Genomic DNA, 18,640 nt, shown 5'->3' with positions numbered 1-18,640 from the left:
GAAAGCAAGAGATGGGAAGAAAAATATAAAATTTTGAATATGGGAGAAAAGAGAATGAAATCGATAACTATTTTCAGCCACACAAAAAAAATGATAGACAACAATATCAATATTAAAACCCACTTCATATATATTGAACAGAAAGCAGAGAAATCACCAGCCAATTTATCCTCTTGCAGCAATATCTTGAAGAATATTATATAAACAAAGTATAATAAAAGGTATAGATATACAAATAAAACAAATTAAGCCAATAAGGAAGAAAATCAAGCAGTATTTAAATTAAGGAAAATCCTGAATTAACATTTCAATAGAAGGCTCAGTTTAAATATGTGTGGAGGAATCATTTATGTTAGTTAAAGTGTAAGCCATCAGTGGATAGATAAGAGCACACACACAACAAATTGGTCCGAATTAATAAGAATATTAATAGCAGAAATATAGAATTGAAAAGGAAACAGTAGGAAGCAATTCTAACATCACATAATATATCTCAATAACTAAACTGAAACAAATTTTCTGAGAGCTTTCTCAATGAACATATCAAAGTAGGTATAACTCAAAAAGGAAATGAAATATTTTCTTATATAAAAAAATGCATGAAACCGAAGTTTGTAAATACGAAAAGTAAACTAAGTTTCTAGTGTTGAACCGCCACGGATGTAAAAATAAAAAAGAATACCATTAACACAAATTTGAGTAAAGAAGTATCATAATGAGAGTTATTACCTTTTCCATGACTTGATAAAGAAATGAACATAGAAGAAAATAAGAATGTTGTACCAAAAAAATAAAAAATAAGAATGAGACTTGCCTCAAGTAAGTTCTTGTGATCTTTTTATAGAACAATTAAAATGCAAAGTAGATTTCATCAAACTGAATGACTCATAGTTGATACTAAATTTCAAACAACTAAAAATATCACATTCAATTTCTACAATTTTGAAACCCATTCAATGGCTGATTCCAGTACAGGTTTGACTACTACTTCATACATCTCGTCCAAATTTGTATACGGTCACTCTATCAGACACAAATCAAATCGGAATACCAGAATCAAGATTATCCCCAATTTTATAGTGAAAACCTAGAATAAGACCAAATGTAATCCTTTCATCCCCTATCAGCTTTGAATAAATTGCTTCCTGATTCAGACAGCTCCTGCAAACATCCTTTAATTTTACTATCCAAAAACCAAAACAAACAAAAGAAAAAGAGTCACATTGGTAGGTTTCAACTAAACAAATTCTAAAAACAGTGATATACAACCTGTTAAAACAAAAGAGATTCTACAGCAACAAATGCATCCACCATTCTTGAAGTGTTTATGTCAAAATACATAGCTTCAACATTCTTAGCAATAAAACCACATAAACATTATATAAGTATTTGTGTCAATCATCTTGGCGGATCCTTCCTACCATATTGCCCAGCAAGGTCCTGATTATACTCTGCATCCTCTTCCTCGTTACTTGTCTAAAGGTAAGAAATAATGAAATTATCAAATTAATATCTCATGATAATTTGCTTATAAATAAATCTATTGTTTTATGAAGCTGATACCTTAATGTCATGAAGAACCATAAACCGCTTAATCACATCAATGTCTTCAGTGGTCCGTTTGACAGATAGAACTACAAATTCCCGCATTCGTCAACCATCCTAGAACGGTTGTTCCGCTATCCAATTGGAGCTGAGAAAACCCAATGTAGGCAAGGACCTACAATAAACAAAATTATAGAAGTATGTTATAGAGTAGTCAAAGTATCACTTAGCTTCGTAAGGGATTCAAAAGCTTTGTCGCGGTGAAGGACCGTTTGCGGCGGCGGTGGTGGATTCAGATACTGTGAGTGTGTAGGATGGTGGTTGTGGTGGGAAGAAAGCGAACTTTCCAGCTATTGAGGAAGTTACTCCGCCGATGGGGAGGCTGATTCATAGAGATGGCGAAAAATCCTTCACACGGTGGTCGCAGCTTCTCGCCCGCTTCACTGAATCATCTTCCTTCTTTGCATCAGTTTCGTCACGTTTCTCGGCCGTATCAAAGTTTTTTGCGAATCATACCCATGAGAGAGAGAGGGCTCTTAACAATTGGAATCTAGGTAAAATGAGAGATGGAGAGAGAGGAACAGATGAGAAAGAGACTGCCTAGTGTGTATTGAGCAGTGTACTTAATACCTAGGGAAGATGAGAAAGAGACTGTGTATTGGAAGATGAATATGAAGAGTCTGTCCTTAATACCTATTGAAGAGAGTGCAAGCAATAATGTTCATTTAATAAAGAAAGGGTTAACCGAGCAAAGTTACAGTAAAACGAATTTGAATTTTGAAAATGTCATTAAATGAGTAAACAAAGCAGATTTCCCGCTCACAAATTAGGTTTGAGGTTGTGCAAAGTTGTTTAAATTGTAGTTTAGGATTAGATAATAAGATTGTTATAGAAGTTTTATTGAATTGTTGTAGAATTGTTAGAATTGTTTAGGTTTAGGTGTATGTTTTGATGATAGTTTAGGTTTAGTTTTTGATTTTATGATTTTATGGCATTGTTGTTTAGTTTAGGTTTTGATCACCATTTTTTTATTTAGATGTGTCTCAGAATCAGAATCAGGGTGATGAGAAGAACAAAGAAAAATCGCCTATTACATGACACGAAATTGTTTGTGATGATTCCGAAAAAAAAAAAAAAAAAGTTCGAAGGTGCAGGTGTACAATCAGTCGAAGTTGAGGAGGAGCGGGAGGACATGCTATTTTGGTCCTCAACCAAAAGAAGGTGCTCCAGGGACTGTAGCGGGCAACCCGATTGACTTGTATGACGAGGAAGACTGAATGTAATGGCTTTTAATGCCTAATTGTTTTGGATTTTTTCATGTTTTTTTTTGTGTCTCGCGCATTTTGCTTGACATTATGGTACTTAGAATAAAATCGCATTTGGAATAATTTCGATTAAAATTGCGTATTTCGATTAAACTTGCGTATTGAATAATTTCGATTAAAAATTGTGTATTTAAATAAAGACTGATGCGATTACAATTCATCATCATAGCCAAAAATACCAAGAAGTTTCAAACAAAAGAATCACGATGAGAGAAAGGTTAAGAGACGGTTAAGTAAGAGGCAGCAAATATATAATGAGTAAATATGTTTTTAATCCTAATAGAATACTCTTCTATCAAGTTTTATCACTACAAAAAAATTATCCGTGTTTAGTCTTCATTTGGTGATTTCAAGGACTAAATACAGCAGAAAATTTTCATCAGAGTCACCAAATAGGGGACTAAACATGTATGGAATTTTTGTAGAGACTAAACTTGATAGGAGAATATTTCATTGGGACTAAAAATATATTTAATCCACACATTCATATCAACACGGATTTCTTCATACCAGACAGTGGTATCTTTCTCCCTGAGTACACTAGCAATGTATATGCAAGCTAAAGCAATCAGATGTGGTGGATGTGCCAGCATTAGGTCCATCTTGTATGTGTCATTTACAAGCCCCCTGTTGGAATTGAACAGCATCAATTATATAATAGAAACTATAATGCCAAACAGCATTTGCAAGATGGCACTGTAACAGAAAATCATGATTGGCGATGTTAACAGAATGGGACTTCTGGTTAAAGAAATTCATTATCTTCTGCTTCAAATCAACTAAATGATTAATCTACTTCACATTTTATAAATATGTGAGAGATGATGCTCACGTAGCAACAACTAAAAAAAATCTTAGCGGTTGGACAGAGGGAGAACTATCTCTTTTCATTGGAGGTTTACCCGGATATTACAAGGATTATCCTAATATAGTTTAGTTTTTAAAACAATAATACAATTTTTCTGTTCTTTCTTAATTTCAATTGGTCAGAAATGCCGTGTCCTCAACGGAGAGCCGGTGTTTAAGATGGATGAATCGAACAATTGGTTCATAAACAAAGGGCTGCCAGAATTTGTGTGGAACGATCCCATTGAGGAGCAGAAAATTCATTCATCTGATAAGGTCAGAAGGCTTAGTCATGTTGTGGTTTCAATTTTGGTGTCAGAAGGACCTAGGTCGAGATTGGAAATTATTTTCCGTGGCTGCAATCATGGGATTTGGAGAGAGAGAGAGAGAGAGATGATGATAGTATATCAAAAGAAGAAGACACAACCAAATTTGAGCCCGATTGTATTGATACACTATCATCGTCCCACTCTGCAAATCCTTCAAGTGTGTGTCCCCTTTGTTCCAAATCTTGATAGGCTCTACAATGTTGTGTTCCACTTCTGCTGGCAAAGCTTCTGCTGACAAAGCCGCCAGACTTGTACCCCTCGACAATATTTTTCCGTCCAAAGGGAATGTGCATGCTTGCTGAAAGCGACATCAAGGTAGTCAGTGGCTAGTCTAGTATACTGTCCTACTGGGAAGTTGTGGTGGGTGGGCAGAAAGCGCATTCGATGAGATCAGAGGCACAAGTACGAAACAGACTAGTTATGATGGAAGCATGTAACTAATCTATGGTGATTTGACGCTTGCTGATTTTGAACCAATCACTTTTGTCCCTTGGGAAGGACTGTGTTTCAAAGGACAGTAATTAACCATGCCACTGGGTTCTTTGATTGCTCTTTCATATACGATGAAGGAAATCACAAATGCTTTGGAAGGAGCTGGAAGAAAACGAGTAGAAGCTGAAGGTTCCCAAATGGTTGCCATGATGACAAATATGTATGTACTAGCCAATGGTGTTACTTATGTCGAGCTTGTTCCCCATTTATATTGGAAGACAAAAGTTTATGACATGGTGAGTGGGAAGTCAAGGTGTGTTCCAAATGTCATGCTTAGATCATTCATACATGCATCCTGAAGCAACCTGGAGAATTATAATGAGAGTAAGTTGGAAATTATAAATAAATGTAATCTTAACGGGAAAAAATGGACCATTCAAAACATTAACAGTATTTGATATAGATAGGAGGTAATTGGCTAAAATGTTTATTATTGGTTTTCATTTGATTTTTAGACAGTTTGGAAATATTTCCACAAATTTAGGCAACTTATAATTGAAGGAAAACATGAAAATAATGATCCAAATAGGGTTTCTGTTCCCGTTTGTGTAGTGCATTTGTTGTATCTTGTCTTTCATGAACATTAAATTTGCATGTGACGCAACACAATAAAACACAAACTGTGAGAAACAACACAAACTAAAAATGCAACTAAAAGATGAGTTATGGTCCAAGTTTATGTCCACGGTTCTGAGAAGCAAACTGTTGCTCCACTTGACTTTGAGATTCCAAATGCCGGCTTTGAGTCTGCAACTGTTGTGTCATTTGTTGTATCAGCGCTTGCATCTCAGGAGTCAACTCTGGGAGATGAGAAGATCCTTCTACATCTTCAAGAACATCTAAAAGAGATCTACGCCTCATGTTGGGAGCCAAGCTTCCAAGACCATACTTCTTGTAATTTGTCCCTTTCCTGCTACATCCTCCCAAAGTTGTGATGTAATATGCTCAGACAATTCTTGTTGAGCAGATGATGATGATGTGGATGTGGCATTAGAGTGAAATAGCAATTGTCTCTTCCTTTCTTCATAAGATTCATGTATACATAAATGATAAATAATCAAGTCAAGTAATAGTTAGTGAAAAAAACATTAAAAAATAATTCAAAGATATCAAAATACAAATTCACCTTAGTATCTCTAGAAGGATCGTTAACATATGTATCAGTTATCCCCTTTCTGATGAGGGTACGCTTTTGTAGCTTATTTATTAATGGATTTCTCCCCAGCTCTTTTTTCTAATTTAAGATAATAATTAAATTAATTATAACATATGATTAGCCAGTTCCATGTTGACGACCACTAACAATGATGGTTGAACTTGCACTCAGTTCCTATAAGAAATTACAATTAGCCAGTTCATTCGAAGCTACAAGATCAAATATGTTGCAGTAATATGAAGATAAGAAGCGAGCTATCACCTCTGGTAAAACATGACCCAAAACACTTTCAGAATTGTTAATTGAATCGACATTGGTTGGCCAATAAAACAAGGATGGTTTGATATAGAGCATAGAAACAAAGCGGCAAAGAAAGTAAGCACCACCTCTTCATGAACCCAAACCAAATTTGCAAGAAATTTCTTATGCTCATCAGGAACTGCCTTATCCAAATCTGCGTACAAAGGATTGCTCCTTATCAAAAGATAGAATATGGTTACAGTATTTTCGTGATGTTGTAAATGTTTTCATAAGTTATCATAGGAAGCTTCTTGAAATCAATTGAAAACATGTACATTGTACATGTATCTTAAGATATGAGCACTCTAGTCATAAGATAAATTTAAATAAGCAGTAAATAAGAACTTCTAAATGCACCTATAATTCAACCACACCATTCACACATAACTTAAAGCTGCATACAAGTAGAAGCTGCAAAACAAATAAAGAAAATACAATGATATACATGATCACAATTCAAACTATAATTTCGAAACTAAAAATATCTAGTACATAGTGAAATTCGATGACAAATAACCATAGGGGCTATGCCATGAACTTGAGTCTTGCATAATTCTATTAGAAGTGCCTAGAACCTTTTGTCTGGTTATTTAGATTAATTCTATTTGGAGCAACATATGAAAGATTAAGATGCTAGTACGAATTAGATCCTTTGTTTGACTTCTTATGAATACTCCTCCTCAGAATCATATTGGGGGATTTCTACAGGCGATGGTATGGGTGGACGATTATGGGAAGCAAACTGTTGTTCAATCCTTTTTTCAAACACTCTTCTATGCTCAACTTCCTGATGTAATTGATCCCTCAACTCTTTCTCCGTTTGACTTTGAGTCTGCAACTGTTTACTTTGAGCCTGCAATTGTTGTGTCATTTGTTGCATCAGCGTGTGCATCTCAGGAGTCAACTCTGGGGGATGAGAAGATCCTTCTGCATTGTCAAGAACATCAAAAAGAGATCTACGTCTCATGTTGGGAGCCAAACTTCCAAGACCAAACTTTTTGTAATTTGCCCCCTTCCCTGCTACATCCTCCCCAGCGTGGGTGTGAGCACTAACACAACCTTTTGAGTGCAGAAATCCTCCTTCCATAGATGCTCGAATCCTTTTTCCAGCCTCAGGACGAATTTTAATCCTCGCATCTGTGGCCCAATAGTGTAACAGTTGATTCCAAATTTCTTCGTCAATCCATCCGGGCTGATAATCACTGTTTCCGCAATAAGTGTTATGTTCATCCAATAGCATATCAGACAAATGGGATCGAGCTCTATGATGAAAAATATCCTTAACTTCAGCTTCATGATGAGCTTCCCAAACACAATGTTTCTGCGATAAATAATTGTAACTATTAGAATACATAGATTTATAATAAATCAACCAAAAATATGATATTAGACTATATATAAATGTAATTATAAATATGATATCATGAAAATTATTTTCACTTACCCTAAACTCATCAAAAACATCTCTCTTGTCTTCATCCTTAAGGTATCCATAATGGGGCCAAAACTTTTTGTAGCAAGCTTGTATTGCCGACTTTATGTATTGTTCTGAAATGTTGGACGGCATCAACCTAAACATTTAAATTGTTTATTAAAAAAGAAATTTAAAAAAGAAATATCAATGAAATGAAGTATGTAGGAAATTGATTTTTTTTAATACTTACGAGTCACTAAAAAGGTAGATTACATAACGTCCATCCTGTTTTTCCACTTCTTCTTGAAACTGATGTGCTTGTTGCATAGGATCTGCTTCTTCTCGCTGTTGCTGCTGCTGCTCATCGGGTACTACCTCAGGCACGATCGAAGGTTGTGTGGTGGGAGGAGGTAGTGTAGAGAACGGAGTAGTAATATTCTCCGGTGAATGTGTAGATAATGAAGTAGTAACTCCATGAGTAACCATTGCAGGATTCGGAATAGGCCACGGAAAAGGGGTACTATAAAGAGGTGGAGCCGATGAAGAATCCTTGACACGAGGTATCCAAAACGGAGGAGGAGGAACAAGTTGTCTACACTCAGCTTCTGTAAGTACTCTGTAAGTACAATATTTCGTATTTTTTAGAGGTTTACGAGGCTCTAGTGGTCTCTTACCACACTCTGTAAGTACTCTATTGGCATAAGCGCGGATATCATGAATAACCTCAGTATTAGTAAGCGGAAGGCCTTCACCATGATGACTCCACAACCAATACTCCTCCATAAAACCAACTTTCTCTAAATGTGTTATGATTTCTTCCGCGCTTCTGTAGAACCTACAAGTGCATTTGAGACACGGACACCGTGTCCCTCCATCCCTTTTATGGCTGTCTTGAGACGTTATGAAAGCAACAAATCCACGAACTCCTTCTTTAAAAAGTGGTTGAAGTGACTTTTTCCCCATTGTTCTTTCGTACATCCAACTTCGATGTATAATATATTGATCCATCTTCTGCGTTGTTGACATTAATTCAAATTAGTTTCTATTTTTTCGTTGCCCTTTATGAACTACGAAAAGGATTCTGGTACTCGTATAAAATAAAGCTAAAATCTATGCACAAAATTTACTAAATAACACTATTTTTACTAACTAATATTATTTTTATTAACTACGACCTTTTACTAACTATAAAATAACCCTATAATTTACCTCTTTTCTACTAACTATTTCCTTTTTATTAACATTTTTTACTAATTAACCTTTTTAATGGCTAAGTCCTTTATGTTAATAATATTTTTATGACAAACTTCAGTTTTTCTAATTTTTACATAATCAAATGCATATGTATATAGAATAATTCTAAAATCTATGTACCCATTAAGCATTTTGACTAACTTAATGTTTTTACTACTAATTTCTTACAACAACTTTTATTAACTTTTCTACTAACTATATTGTTTTTACCAACAGTGTATATGTGTATATAAATAATACTAATAGTATATAAATATATGAATTAAAATAAAATTTAGAAACTAACCGGTAATAATCTGATGAAACACTGACAGGAAGATGAAGATTAAAATAAAATTGAGTGAAATAATGTAAAGAGTTGTGAGAAGATGAATAAGAATGAAAAAATGAGTGAGATAATATAGAGACTGGTAACGGCTAGTTGCAACGGCTTTAAGAATTTTGCGAGGGAATTTCCGAGGAAAAACTCCTGGCAAACTTTGAAAAGAATCTCATAAACTTTTTTCCTAATAAATGGCCTTGGATTATGTGCCAACTTTCTTTCTTCAAACCAGCATGGACAGTAATCAACTTGTAGCACTTAAACTCCATCATCCGTGTTCATAAAGACATTGTTCTGGTAAAACATCATCCATAAAGCTTTTAGAATTGTTAATTTAATCAACATTGGTTTGCAAATTAAACAAGGATTGTTTGATAAGAGTATAGAAACAAAGAGGCAAAGAAAGTAAGCACCACCTCTTCATGAACCCAAACCAAATTTGCGAGAAATTTTTATGTTCATCCAAATCTACATGCAATGAATATTTTTTTTTTTGGTTACATGAGAAAAAGTGAAAAGGAAAAGAAAACAAAAAAGAGGAAAAAAAAAAATAGGTCTTTGGGAAGGACACACCTAAGGTATCGTCCATTAAAACAAATGATAAATAAGAGGGAGATTCATTGACCGTGACAAGATATTATGAACCATTAGTCCCAACTTAGCGAGAACGTCTGCACATGAATTTCCTTCTCGAAGGATATGGTAAATAGTAACTGTCAAATCCTTAGCAAGGTAGTTTCCGATAAGTTTCAAGATATTTGCATAATGATGGAAACGTGGTGTGTCCGTCGACACCAATTGCACCACATGAAGAGAGTCAGAGTAACACATAAGTTTTTTATAGCCTGCCTCCCAACACAACTTAATTCCAATCCAGAGAGCTTGAATCTCAGCATGAAGGATATTAAAGATCCCCACACTTTCGAAAAAACCAAGTTGGAAATTGCCGTCGTGCTTACTAATTAGACCACCATAACCCACTTTTCCTAGATTTGCCAAAGCACTTCCATCAACATTGAGGATCATGGTGTCCTCATCTCCATGTTGCCAAGTCACCATCTTTGGAGTAAGAATATGAGACACTGATGGACTATTCCCAAAAGCTTGGTGGGTAAGTTGAAGTTGAGAAGAAATAGTTGCAATCGTCGAGTTCATTATTGGTTGTACATTATCAAAAATTAGCTTGTTTCTTGTGCACCAAATATTCCACATGATTAAAGGAGCAAGAATTCAAATATCATTCACTAGTGTACGAATCAACTTAGATATGTTATCTATATCTAGACCTTGACACAGAGAAAATATGAGAATTCAAAAGGATAATATATGTTATCTATCGCCAATCTTGGAAAAGTCTTTAGCCTTCACATACTAAATGCCACATAACTCTAGATCATTATAACACCAAAAGGCAATTATGGAAAAGTTTTGTACCTTATTGAACCAGATTAGTATTATGGAGTACATAGAGTCGGTACTAGCAGGGTCAGATTCTGGGGAGTGCAAGAGGTTCTATCGAATTGAGCCTCCAAAAACTATGGGCCTCAAAAAAATTTATAATATCCTCCCTCACTTAAATTAAAAAAGGGTTAATGGTGCTTTACCCCCTGTAATATAGGTCATTTTTTATTTTCCCCCTGTAATATAGGTCATTTTTTATTTTCCCCCTGTAAAATATTTTTTTGATTTACCCCCTGTAATTTTTATTTTTTTTTGGAATACCCCCCTAATAGGTCATAAAAAAATGAAAAAATTCTACAAAAAGAAAAAATAAAGTCGTTTTTTTATGACCTATTAGGGGACTATTTCAAAAAAAAAATATTTTACAGGGGAAAACAAAAAATGACCTATATTACAAGGGGTAAAGCACTATTAATCCATTAAAAAATTACATGTTATTTTTTTTTCTTTAGTACACGTATGAGTTTTTTCTAAACTCTAGTTCTACTTTCTGGAAATAAATTTGATGCTATCAAACCATCATCAATTTGTATAATCACTTAATCTGAAAAGCTATTTCATTGAAAAAATCATAACAATTATTTCTTTTTCGCATAAACTATTCGTTTTCCTCTTTCCTACGACGTAGAAGTGACATTCCAAATGACACCGTTTGGTAAATTTCACCTCTTTCAATTAATTTTATTTTATTTTGTTTCATGTTTAAAAGTTCTTCTGATTCTGATTTTTAAATGAAGCTTAGCTACACACAAAAAAATGCATTTTTATTTTACTCGGGCCTATTTTGAAAATAGAACCGAGCCTCCTATTTTATAGGAACGGCCCTGGGTTTATAACACCAGAAAGAAAAAACTTTTAACAGTACATGAATTAAATTGTCATACGATGGACAGATTTTCGATGCCACAAACTACATGTTCCAAATACACCATTTTAGATCCCATTCAATTATTAAAATCTTAATTAATTCTTTTGGCATTAATATTTCTTTTTATGAAGTTAAAAAATTTGCTTTGATGGATATTCAGCATAGGAATTGATGGATTATTGGCATTTTTAGTTATAAAGCTTATCTTCTTTCAGACTATCAAGTTGCCATATAACCTGAACCTCCTACACCTTATAAAGCACATTTTACCGTGCTATAATCAAAACTAATTTACAACATAGGCTTACATAATGGTTACATGTTGATTAGCTTCCCATAGACCCGAAAACGAATCCACAGGAAGAATGCCACTGTTGACTAAGAGAAACATCCTCTAAAACAACTCAAATTCCACTTGTCCACCTGTTGTTGTACACTCTAAATATTTACCACCCTTGCTTTGTGACTGTGCGATCATGTCTGAAACTCCCAACTCGAATTCACAAAGGTCTGGAAGTTCTGGTGGAATAGCACAACGTATTAAAGCCCAATTAAGCCCCTCGAAGAACGGATGTTGTTTAATCTCTGCAGCCCCTTTCTCTGTACCCAATCGATTTTCAGGCTCTTTAACTAACAACCCTTTGATAAGATCCCTTGCTTGGAAACTAACAAATGGGCTATCAGGGAATCTGAGATTTTGCAACACGACATTGGCTAATGTTTCTTCATTATTAGAACCTTTGAAGGGTGTTCTACCATATAAAAGCTCGTACAGAAAAACACCAAAAGTCCACCAATCAACTGCAGCTCCATGTCCCTCTCCTTTGATGATCTCGGGAGCTAGGTATTCATGAGTACCAACAAATGAGTTTGATCTTGCATCCGTGGGCTCTGCCACAAGCTGTGGCAATGATCTGATATGAGCAGCAAGATCAGCTTTGAGTTTCCTTGCTTTCGCCCCAGGTGGTAAGAATCTAGGACTGAAGCATGAAACTTGACAAGATGGTTCAATGCAGAATGGCTCAATGCAGCTTGACTTTGCACATGTACCAGAAACCTTGGCAGGATCTATATCAGAAGATGATTTCAGAAGTGTTGGGCTAACGTCACACCTGAGTGAAAGGTCAAAATCAGTGAGCATAATGTGACCGTCTTCTCGAACAAGAATGTTCTCTGGTTTCAGATCACGGTAAACAACTCCGAGCATGTGCAAGTACTCCAAAGCAAGAAGGACTTCAGCAACATAAAACCTGCATGTACAAGGTTCACTGGTAAATACAAAATCACATTCCAATCTATATGTGTTTTCGTTTAGAGTAGAAGGTTTGGCTTGCACTTGATAACTACTAAACAGTGTGCAAGTGGCGTAATGTGTTTGTCAAAAAATTGCATGCACATAGCAGAAACTATTATTAATCAAGACTAATGTCACACCAGTGCAATCTACATAAAGTCAATAAAATTGTATTGATAGATTTTACTTCAAAAGCTATTTTAAAAAATTTAACTTGCTTAATCTTGATCAAAAAAGCCAGTGAGCAATTGTTTTATTTATACAAACAAATAAGTAGACATTGAATCAGACATAACAGTAAGAAGATAAACAAACAATTGCTTCTCCTAGGGAACTTTCAGAATCATTTGTTTGAAAATAAAAAAATATGCCTTAATTGTGACTAACTCTGCGGCTGCACTATGTTATTGGACCACTTTGTCTGTCTTCATTGCAATGATACTTGTATTGTCAATTTCAGATAGCAGCACGCAGCACCCAATCCTCACTATAAGTGTGCGGACTAGAGGGAATGGGTTTGGTCTCACATCTCCTAGACATTTAACTTTTTATTATAGTGCTTACATAATGCTTAGATGATCCTCATGTTATAAATTAGTTTAGTGGGGATACTAGATCCTTTATTGAGCCACCCATTATTGCACACCAAAAGCATGGTGGGCCCATAACCCATTGGTCCATGAGTTTACATGCAAACCATACTTCAACCTTAAGTTTGAGAAATAAGCCTAACTCAGACCTTAAAAATTTAGCTAAGTGTATGTCACCCGTACAGGCAAGATTTCATCATTATAGGAAAGAAATAGCCATCCAGAAAGAGAGAGTGGATACTTAACAAAGGAAGCATGAATCAAAATTCAAGTGTGCTAGGTTAAGGGGGAAGAGAAAATACATTTTCAACCTATACAATCTTTAACAGTGCACAACATGTTATAACTCAGACTCGTATTTTATAGAGTGCAGCAATTCAAAACCTTATTGAACGCACTGGCTAAACCAGAAACACATGTCAAATTATGATTGATGAGAATGAGCACAAGCATATATCAGCAACTATGTAAATTAAACATATGATATAACTTGTGACCAAAAGGAAAACAAAATCTTAATATATTACTGAATAGTAGTTCATAGTTTTATACCTTGCTGCTGGCTCTGAAAAACATCTGCCAAGCTGTTTCTGACGTAGAACATGAAGATCTCCTCCGGGACAATACTCCATGACAAGACATGACAGATTTTCTGATGTAAACTGTGCATAAAGTGTTGGAAGAAAAGGATGATCCAGCATTCGTAATATTTCCCTTTCAGTTTGTGCCCTAGGCATCTTCTTCCTTCGTGCCAAAAATTCATTGTCCATTACTTTAATAGCAAACAAACAATTTTGGCCAATTAGTTCAGAAAGATATACGGTACCAATGTCTCCACAACCAAGTTTCTTCAAAAGATTGAAGTTTCTCAAGCCTAATACTCCATGCTGCATTTGAGCATCTCGTATGGCTTGCCATCTAAAATCCTTTGACATGTGAGGCCTATTGCCAAAACTAGAACCACTGACATTACTCTCGTCGCTGGTACTTGTACTACTGCTGTAGTCACCTTGGCTACTCTTTGAACTTTGTGAAAATTCAAGCTGCTCTTTCAATCTGCCATTCTTTTTCACTTTTGCAACTTCTCCGCTGTTGTTACAACTAGTTGGTGCTGGCCCAGAGAGCATGCTCTTCAAGTTTATTCCATCTGCAGGTCCCGGTGTTATATTACCTTTGCTGTTTTCTATTTCACACCAACATCTCTCACAAACAAGTGGAGTTGTGGCGGGAACTGACTTGTTATTTGCTTCATTTGACGGAGAAACATGTAAACCAGAATCAGAAACCTGCTTTGGTTTCTTCTTACCCAAACTCTTGTTTTTTATGATCGATTTTACTGCTCGGGGGCTGTGGCGCGAAAGTTTACACACTCTATTGCCATTTATTGAAGTAGATGAGGAAGATGTTGTTTGCAATATACCTTTCCGTATAGATGCTTTATTTCCTAATTTTTTAGGGGAAGAATCTTTTTCAGGCAACTCTACTTTACTTCCATTGGTGTTACAACAAGGTGGAGAAGAAGCAGACATTTGTTTTTCCATTTGAATAGGTTCTGATGATTGGGATGAAACCCCAACTTTACTTGATGAACATTCCAAATCACTTCGCATCAATGAAGCCCCTGTATCATTTTCTGCAGTTGCAACTGGAATTTCAGAAGACTGAACATTTTGGCTCAATACACTTTCGGAAGTTTGAAGAGACTGTGATTCTTTATTCAAGCCAAGCGACTTGCTTTCTTCCAGCACCGGAGATATTTCAGTTGAACTCCTTTTACTACTGTCAACGTTAGAAGGCCCTGATCTCCTAGCATCAGTGACAACCGAATTGTACAATGTCTGTATCTTCCCGGCCTCTGATATTCTTGGAGAAGCTCCTGACTTTGATAACCTTTTCATAGCAGCCATTTCCGATGCCTTAGATATACAAAGGTCTCTTAATGCCTGTTTCAAAGTCACCGGCTCAGAAATCCCAACTCGTGGAGATCGAGGTACACCCATTGTCATTGGCTTTTTTAACGCGCTTTTCAACTTTGGACTTGTTCCATCTGGTAGATAGCTCAAATCCCTTGACGAAGATCTCAGAGAAATTGTTTCAAACAGCTTATTAATATCATCATCGAGATTATCCTTGTATCCCAGTTTCAGCGAAGGAAGCTTCTGATTTTTCTCAGCTACACTATATCCAGAACTGGACGGATATATCCTTGCATCTTTCACTGTACTTACGTCATCCCTCGCTTCAACAATTTCACAAGTTCCCGAATATGAGCCCATTGGAGATAATTTCCTCCACTAAATTCAGTGTAGTATGAATAACAGAAACAATTTTACTCTCAACCAAAAAGTCTATTGTGATTCATTTCACAAATAGTTTCAGAAACCACAAGCTCTCAACTCAAGCACAATGAATCCGCAATCCAGCTTTCAGAATTCAAACCAGACTAGTGTACATCCCTTTCTTTACCATCTAAGTGACATAAAAACCTGATAACGGTCAATAATTGAATGCATCAGCAAACCAAGACGATGCGAAAACTGAAAATTAAGTATATTAATACATGGAAGGATGTTAATCGACAGAAAAACGACAAAGAAATCAAATGAAAACAAACTGAATTTTTTTTTATTTATCCAAATTGTATGTTTTAACATATTGACACACTGAAATTAATGTGAAAATAAGAAAACAACAAAATCCATCTTATACAACAGAATACAATAATAATTTAAACATTCATTCATAAATTTGATAAACCAAAGAAGGGTAAATAAGAGATAAATCAAGGAAAAAAACACACAAAAAAAAAAAAAAAAAAATCCCCTTTCTTAATAATTTAAAAAAATCGAAGCGACAAGGGCTAAATCGCAGCTGATCATAGCAGCAAAAAAATCCACTTTCTAATTTTCATCAATAAGCAAAATCACCAAAGCAGATCAAATCTCAAATAAACCAAACTATTAAACCAGTTCTTGTTCATATTCACCACAACATTTTCAAGTTCAGGAAAAATAATTGCAAATAATTCAAATATACTTGCAGATCCATATGCACAGCATCCCCAAGAAAAACACAAACAAATCACAAAGAACAACAACAATGAAGATTCATTGTGCAGTTTCTTCCTCCATGAAAGATAAATTCAAATAGAAGTAAAAGCTTCTTCACCAAAAAAGTGAAGTTCCAAAACAACAAACACAAAAAAGCTGTATTATCATGTAACAGATTCAAACAAAGTAAACAACAAACACTGTTGATTACAGAAACTCAAAACAAAAATTTCAGAGTTCGATCTGAAATCACACCTGCAAGTAAGCACATTGAAATCATCGAGAGTTTAGCGTATGAAATCCACAATACAGAAGAAGCAGGTGAAAAACTTGAAGAGAAACAGAGAAAGAGAGAGAAACCCTAAACTGCCATGGAAATGATGAAGGAAGCTTCAGAAGAAGAAGAAGATGCAAAAAAAATGATTATGATTTTTTTTCCTGTGTTATGATATTGCTTTTAGCACTGGCACAGATAATTTAGTAGAGGGACCCACGATGTAAGAAAAATGAAATTAAATAAATTAAAATTTGAATCGTTTCATTTTCATGTGCATGTATGATGTATGATTGAAAAATACATAGAAAAGGAACCATAGGATGGGGCACACGGTAATCTTAATTATTTTTTATGTTTTTTTGTCGCCTTTTGGTTTAAATTATTACTAAAAAAATTGAAGATCTCAGATTTGCATTCTATGTATAAATTAAATTAAATTACTACGGTATATTTTTTAATTAGGAAATTCTTTACATAGTATCCAATGCTATTTTTTCAGTTATTGAGTTAATTAAATATATGTAGCAACAAACAGACAAACAAAATGATATTATATGATTTGCATTTAAAATAAAGGTGATGTTATATTCCATGTGATGTTTATGGTAGAGGTCAGTGATTGTCAGAATTATTGTTTAATTATTTGAGGAGTATTAATTTATTTCAGACTATTGAATATAAAAAATAAAATAAAAAACATTTCACACTAAGATTTTAAATTATTTGATTCTTTTTTTTTTAGAGGAAATTATTTGATTCTATGATGAACATTGTATGTTTTTTTTTTCCTACCAAATAAAAGAAGAAAACATTTTTGAACAAGAATAAAGATAACATGTGAACGTAACCTAACGTCCTCACTTTTGACATTAGCTCAAGTGTTTGCCTACAGTTATTCGAGTTAGTGTGGTTAAATGAACTCAATTATACTTCCTCCGTTCTAATTTATAAGCAAAAAAACAATAATTCACACTTATTAAAAAAACTAACATTTAGTGATTTGAGGTATAATTTTTTGTGTTCTCCTTAAAATAAGTTTTATGGAAAAATGTAAAAATAATTCTCATTGGTTAAAAACTATAGAGAAAATAAAAAGGAGAACATATTGAATGCAATTTTCATTGAATTTTACATTGGAAAAGATGATTTGTTTGAAAAAATATAATAATGGCATAAAAGTTGGTTTTTTTTGTTTATATTTTGAGACAAAGAATATGAGATTTTTTTGCTTATATTTTAAGACGGAGGAAGTACTAGTTTATAAGCAAAGCCGTAAGGTAAGGAAATAATGAACCAAACAATCACAACCATTGATAATCAGCTCAACTGATTCCAAACAATCACTCTCACAAATAATATTGTCATAGCATTTCTTGCAACAAAAATCAAGACATATATAAATAGCACGCAGCTCAGCTAATAGCGCATCACCTCCAACTTCATAGTGCGAAAAACCAGCTATCAAATCTCCATAATGGTTGTGAACAACACCACCAACACCCAGAGTCTTCTAGCAAGCTACCATCAATATTAAGTTTGAGTTTACCTTGTGTATGTGTGGGGATGGGGGGTCTAATGAGCTAATAGACTCGATGAGTGTGGATCCAATTCAAATGGATAGTAACAAATACATTCATCATGTAACAAAAAAATATTTTGCACCACATCTTAAATACACCAATGTTGATCCTCAAAAATAACATTGTTTCTCGTAACAAACAAAATGGAGGAGATACCCTTTATCATCTCATGAAGCCAATTCTTGACATATTTAACTAGAGGTTTTAGATTTGAGTCTAACAAATTATGAATAGACGATATTCAGTTTACACTTAAAACGAAAGGTTGAGATGATTTACGTTTTCTAGTTTTTAACTAAGATATACACACACAAAAATTACTTACCAAGAATAGATCTGTTGAAGTTATCATTTTTGCCCTAGTATTATATTTAATAAAAAAATTGCCCTTGTAGTATTATATAATTTTGTAAAGAGGTGAAGAAAGACCAAATTCTTTTTTAGGACACCGATTTTGCATATCAAGTAGGAATATACATAGTATTCTTTTTTCTCCTAGTATTCTTTTTCCCTAGATCTAGTGGATGATTATGGCTT

At 34.5% G+C, this 18,640-nt stretch overlaps 3 protein-coding genes and 1 long non-coding RNA gene across 5 annotated transcripts; all 4 read right to left on the bottom strand.

Annotated features, from left to right (window-relative positions):
- Positions 1 to 798: 798 nt before the first annotated feature.
- Positions 799 to 2,228, bottom strand: LOC25483875 (uncharacterized). The gene is made up of 2 exons (XR_003007934.2): positions 1,564 to 2,228; positions 799 to 1,476 (listed from the first exon to the last, which is right to left on the bottom strand). It is a non-coding gene; the product is annotated as an uncharacterized lncRNA (long non-coding RNA).
- A 4,211-nt stretch (positions 2,229 to 6,439) lies between these two features.
- Positions 6,440 to 9,348, bottom strand: LOC112417493 (uncharacterized). 2 transcript variants are annotated; one of them, XM_039827295.1, is made up of 4 exons: positions 8,948 to 9,348; positions 7,658 to 8,415; positions 7,438 to 7,564; positions 6,440 to 7,314 (listed from the first exon to the last, which is right to left on the bottom strand). In XM_039827295.1, the coding sequence occupies exons 2-4, from the start codon at positions 8,413 to 8,415 to the stop codon at positions 6,658 to 6,660; spliced, it is 1,542 nt and encodes a 513-aa protein (XP_039683229.1). In that variant the 5' UTR covers positions 8,948 to 9,348; the 3' UTR covers positions 6,440 to 6,657. The 2 variants fall into 2 exon arrangements, with proteins under 2 accessions (XP_039683229.1, XP_024629203.1); XM_024773435.2 differs by having other exon boundaries at positions 7,658 to 8,418; positions 8,948 to 9,347.
- Positions 9,349 to 9,571: 223 nt separating this feature from the next.
- On the bottom strand, positions 9,572 to 10,138 carry LOC112418595 (uncharacterized). The gene has a single exon (XM_024775007.1). It carries the CDS (start codon positions 10,136 to 10,138, stop codon positions 9,572 to 9,574), a length of 567 nt encoding a protein of 188 aa, XP_024630775.1.
- Positions 10,139 to 11,467: 1,329 nt separating this feature from the next.
- LOC25483872 (serine/threonine-protein kinase D6PK) lies at positions 11,468 to 16,707 on the bottom strand. Its single transcript, XM_013612586.3, has 3 exons — positions 16,502 to 16,707; positions 13,749 to 15,682; positions 11,468 to 12,562 (listed from the first exon to the last, which is right to left on the bottom strand). The coding sequence occupies exons 2-3, from the start codon at positions 15,470 to 15,472 to the stop codon at positions 11,707 to 11,709; spliced, it is 2,580 nt and encodes an 859-aa protein (XP_013468040.1). The 5' UTR covers positions 15,473 to 15,682; positions 16,502 to 16,707; the 3' UTR covers positions 11,468 to 11,706.
- Positions 16,708 to 18,640: the final 1,933 nt, after the last annotated feature.

The sequence above is a fragment of the Medicago truncatula genome, chromosome 1 (assembly GCF_003473485.1).
Source record: "Medicago truncatula cultivar Jemalong A17 chromosome 1, MtrunA17r5.0-ANR, whole genome shotgun sequence".
In the NCBI taxonomy this organism is placed as follows: Eukaryota; Viridiplantae; Streptophyta; class Magnoliopsida; order Fabales; family Fabaceae; genus Medicago; species Medicago truncatula.
This window is presented reverse-complemented; position numbering and strand designations above follow the sequence as displayed.

Excerpts from the sequence above, each read along its gene's own strand:
- LOC112417493 (XM_039827295.1), bottom strand. The coding sequence starts at position 8,415 with ATGGATCAATATATTATACATCGAAGTTGGATGTACGAAAGAACAATG. Across the intron at positions 7,565-7,657 it reads ATCTACCTTTTTAGTGACTC|GTTGATGCCGTCCAACATTT; the intron begins GTAAGTATTAAA and ends TTAAATGTTTAG. Across the intron at positions 7,315-7,437 it reads ATGTTTTTGATGAGTTTAGG|AAACATTGTGTTTGGGAAGC; the intron begins GTAAGTGAAAAT and ends TATTTATCGCAG.
- LOC112418595 (XM_024775007.1), bottom strand. The coding sequence starts at position 10,138 with ATGAACTCGACGATTGCAACTATTTCTTCTCAACTTCAACTTACCCAC.
- LOC25483872 (XM_013612586.3), bottom strand. The coding sequence starts at position 15,472 with ATGGGCTCATATTCGGGAACTTGTGAAATTGTTGAAGCGAGGGATGAC. Across the intron at positions 12,563-13,748 it reads TTTTCAGAGCCAGCAGCAAG|GTTTTATGTTGCTGAAGTCC; the intron begins GTATAAAACTAT and ends TTGTACATGCAG.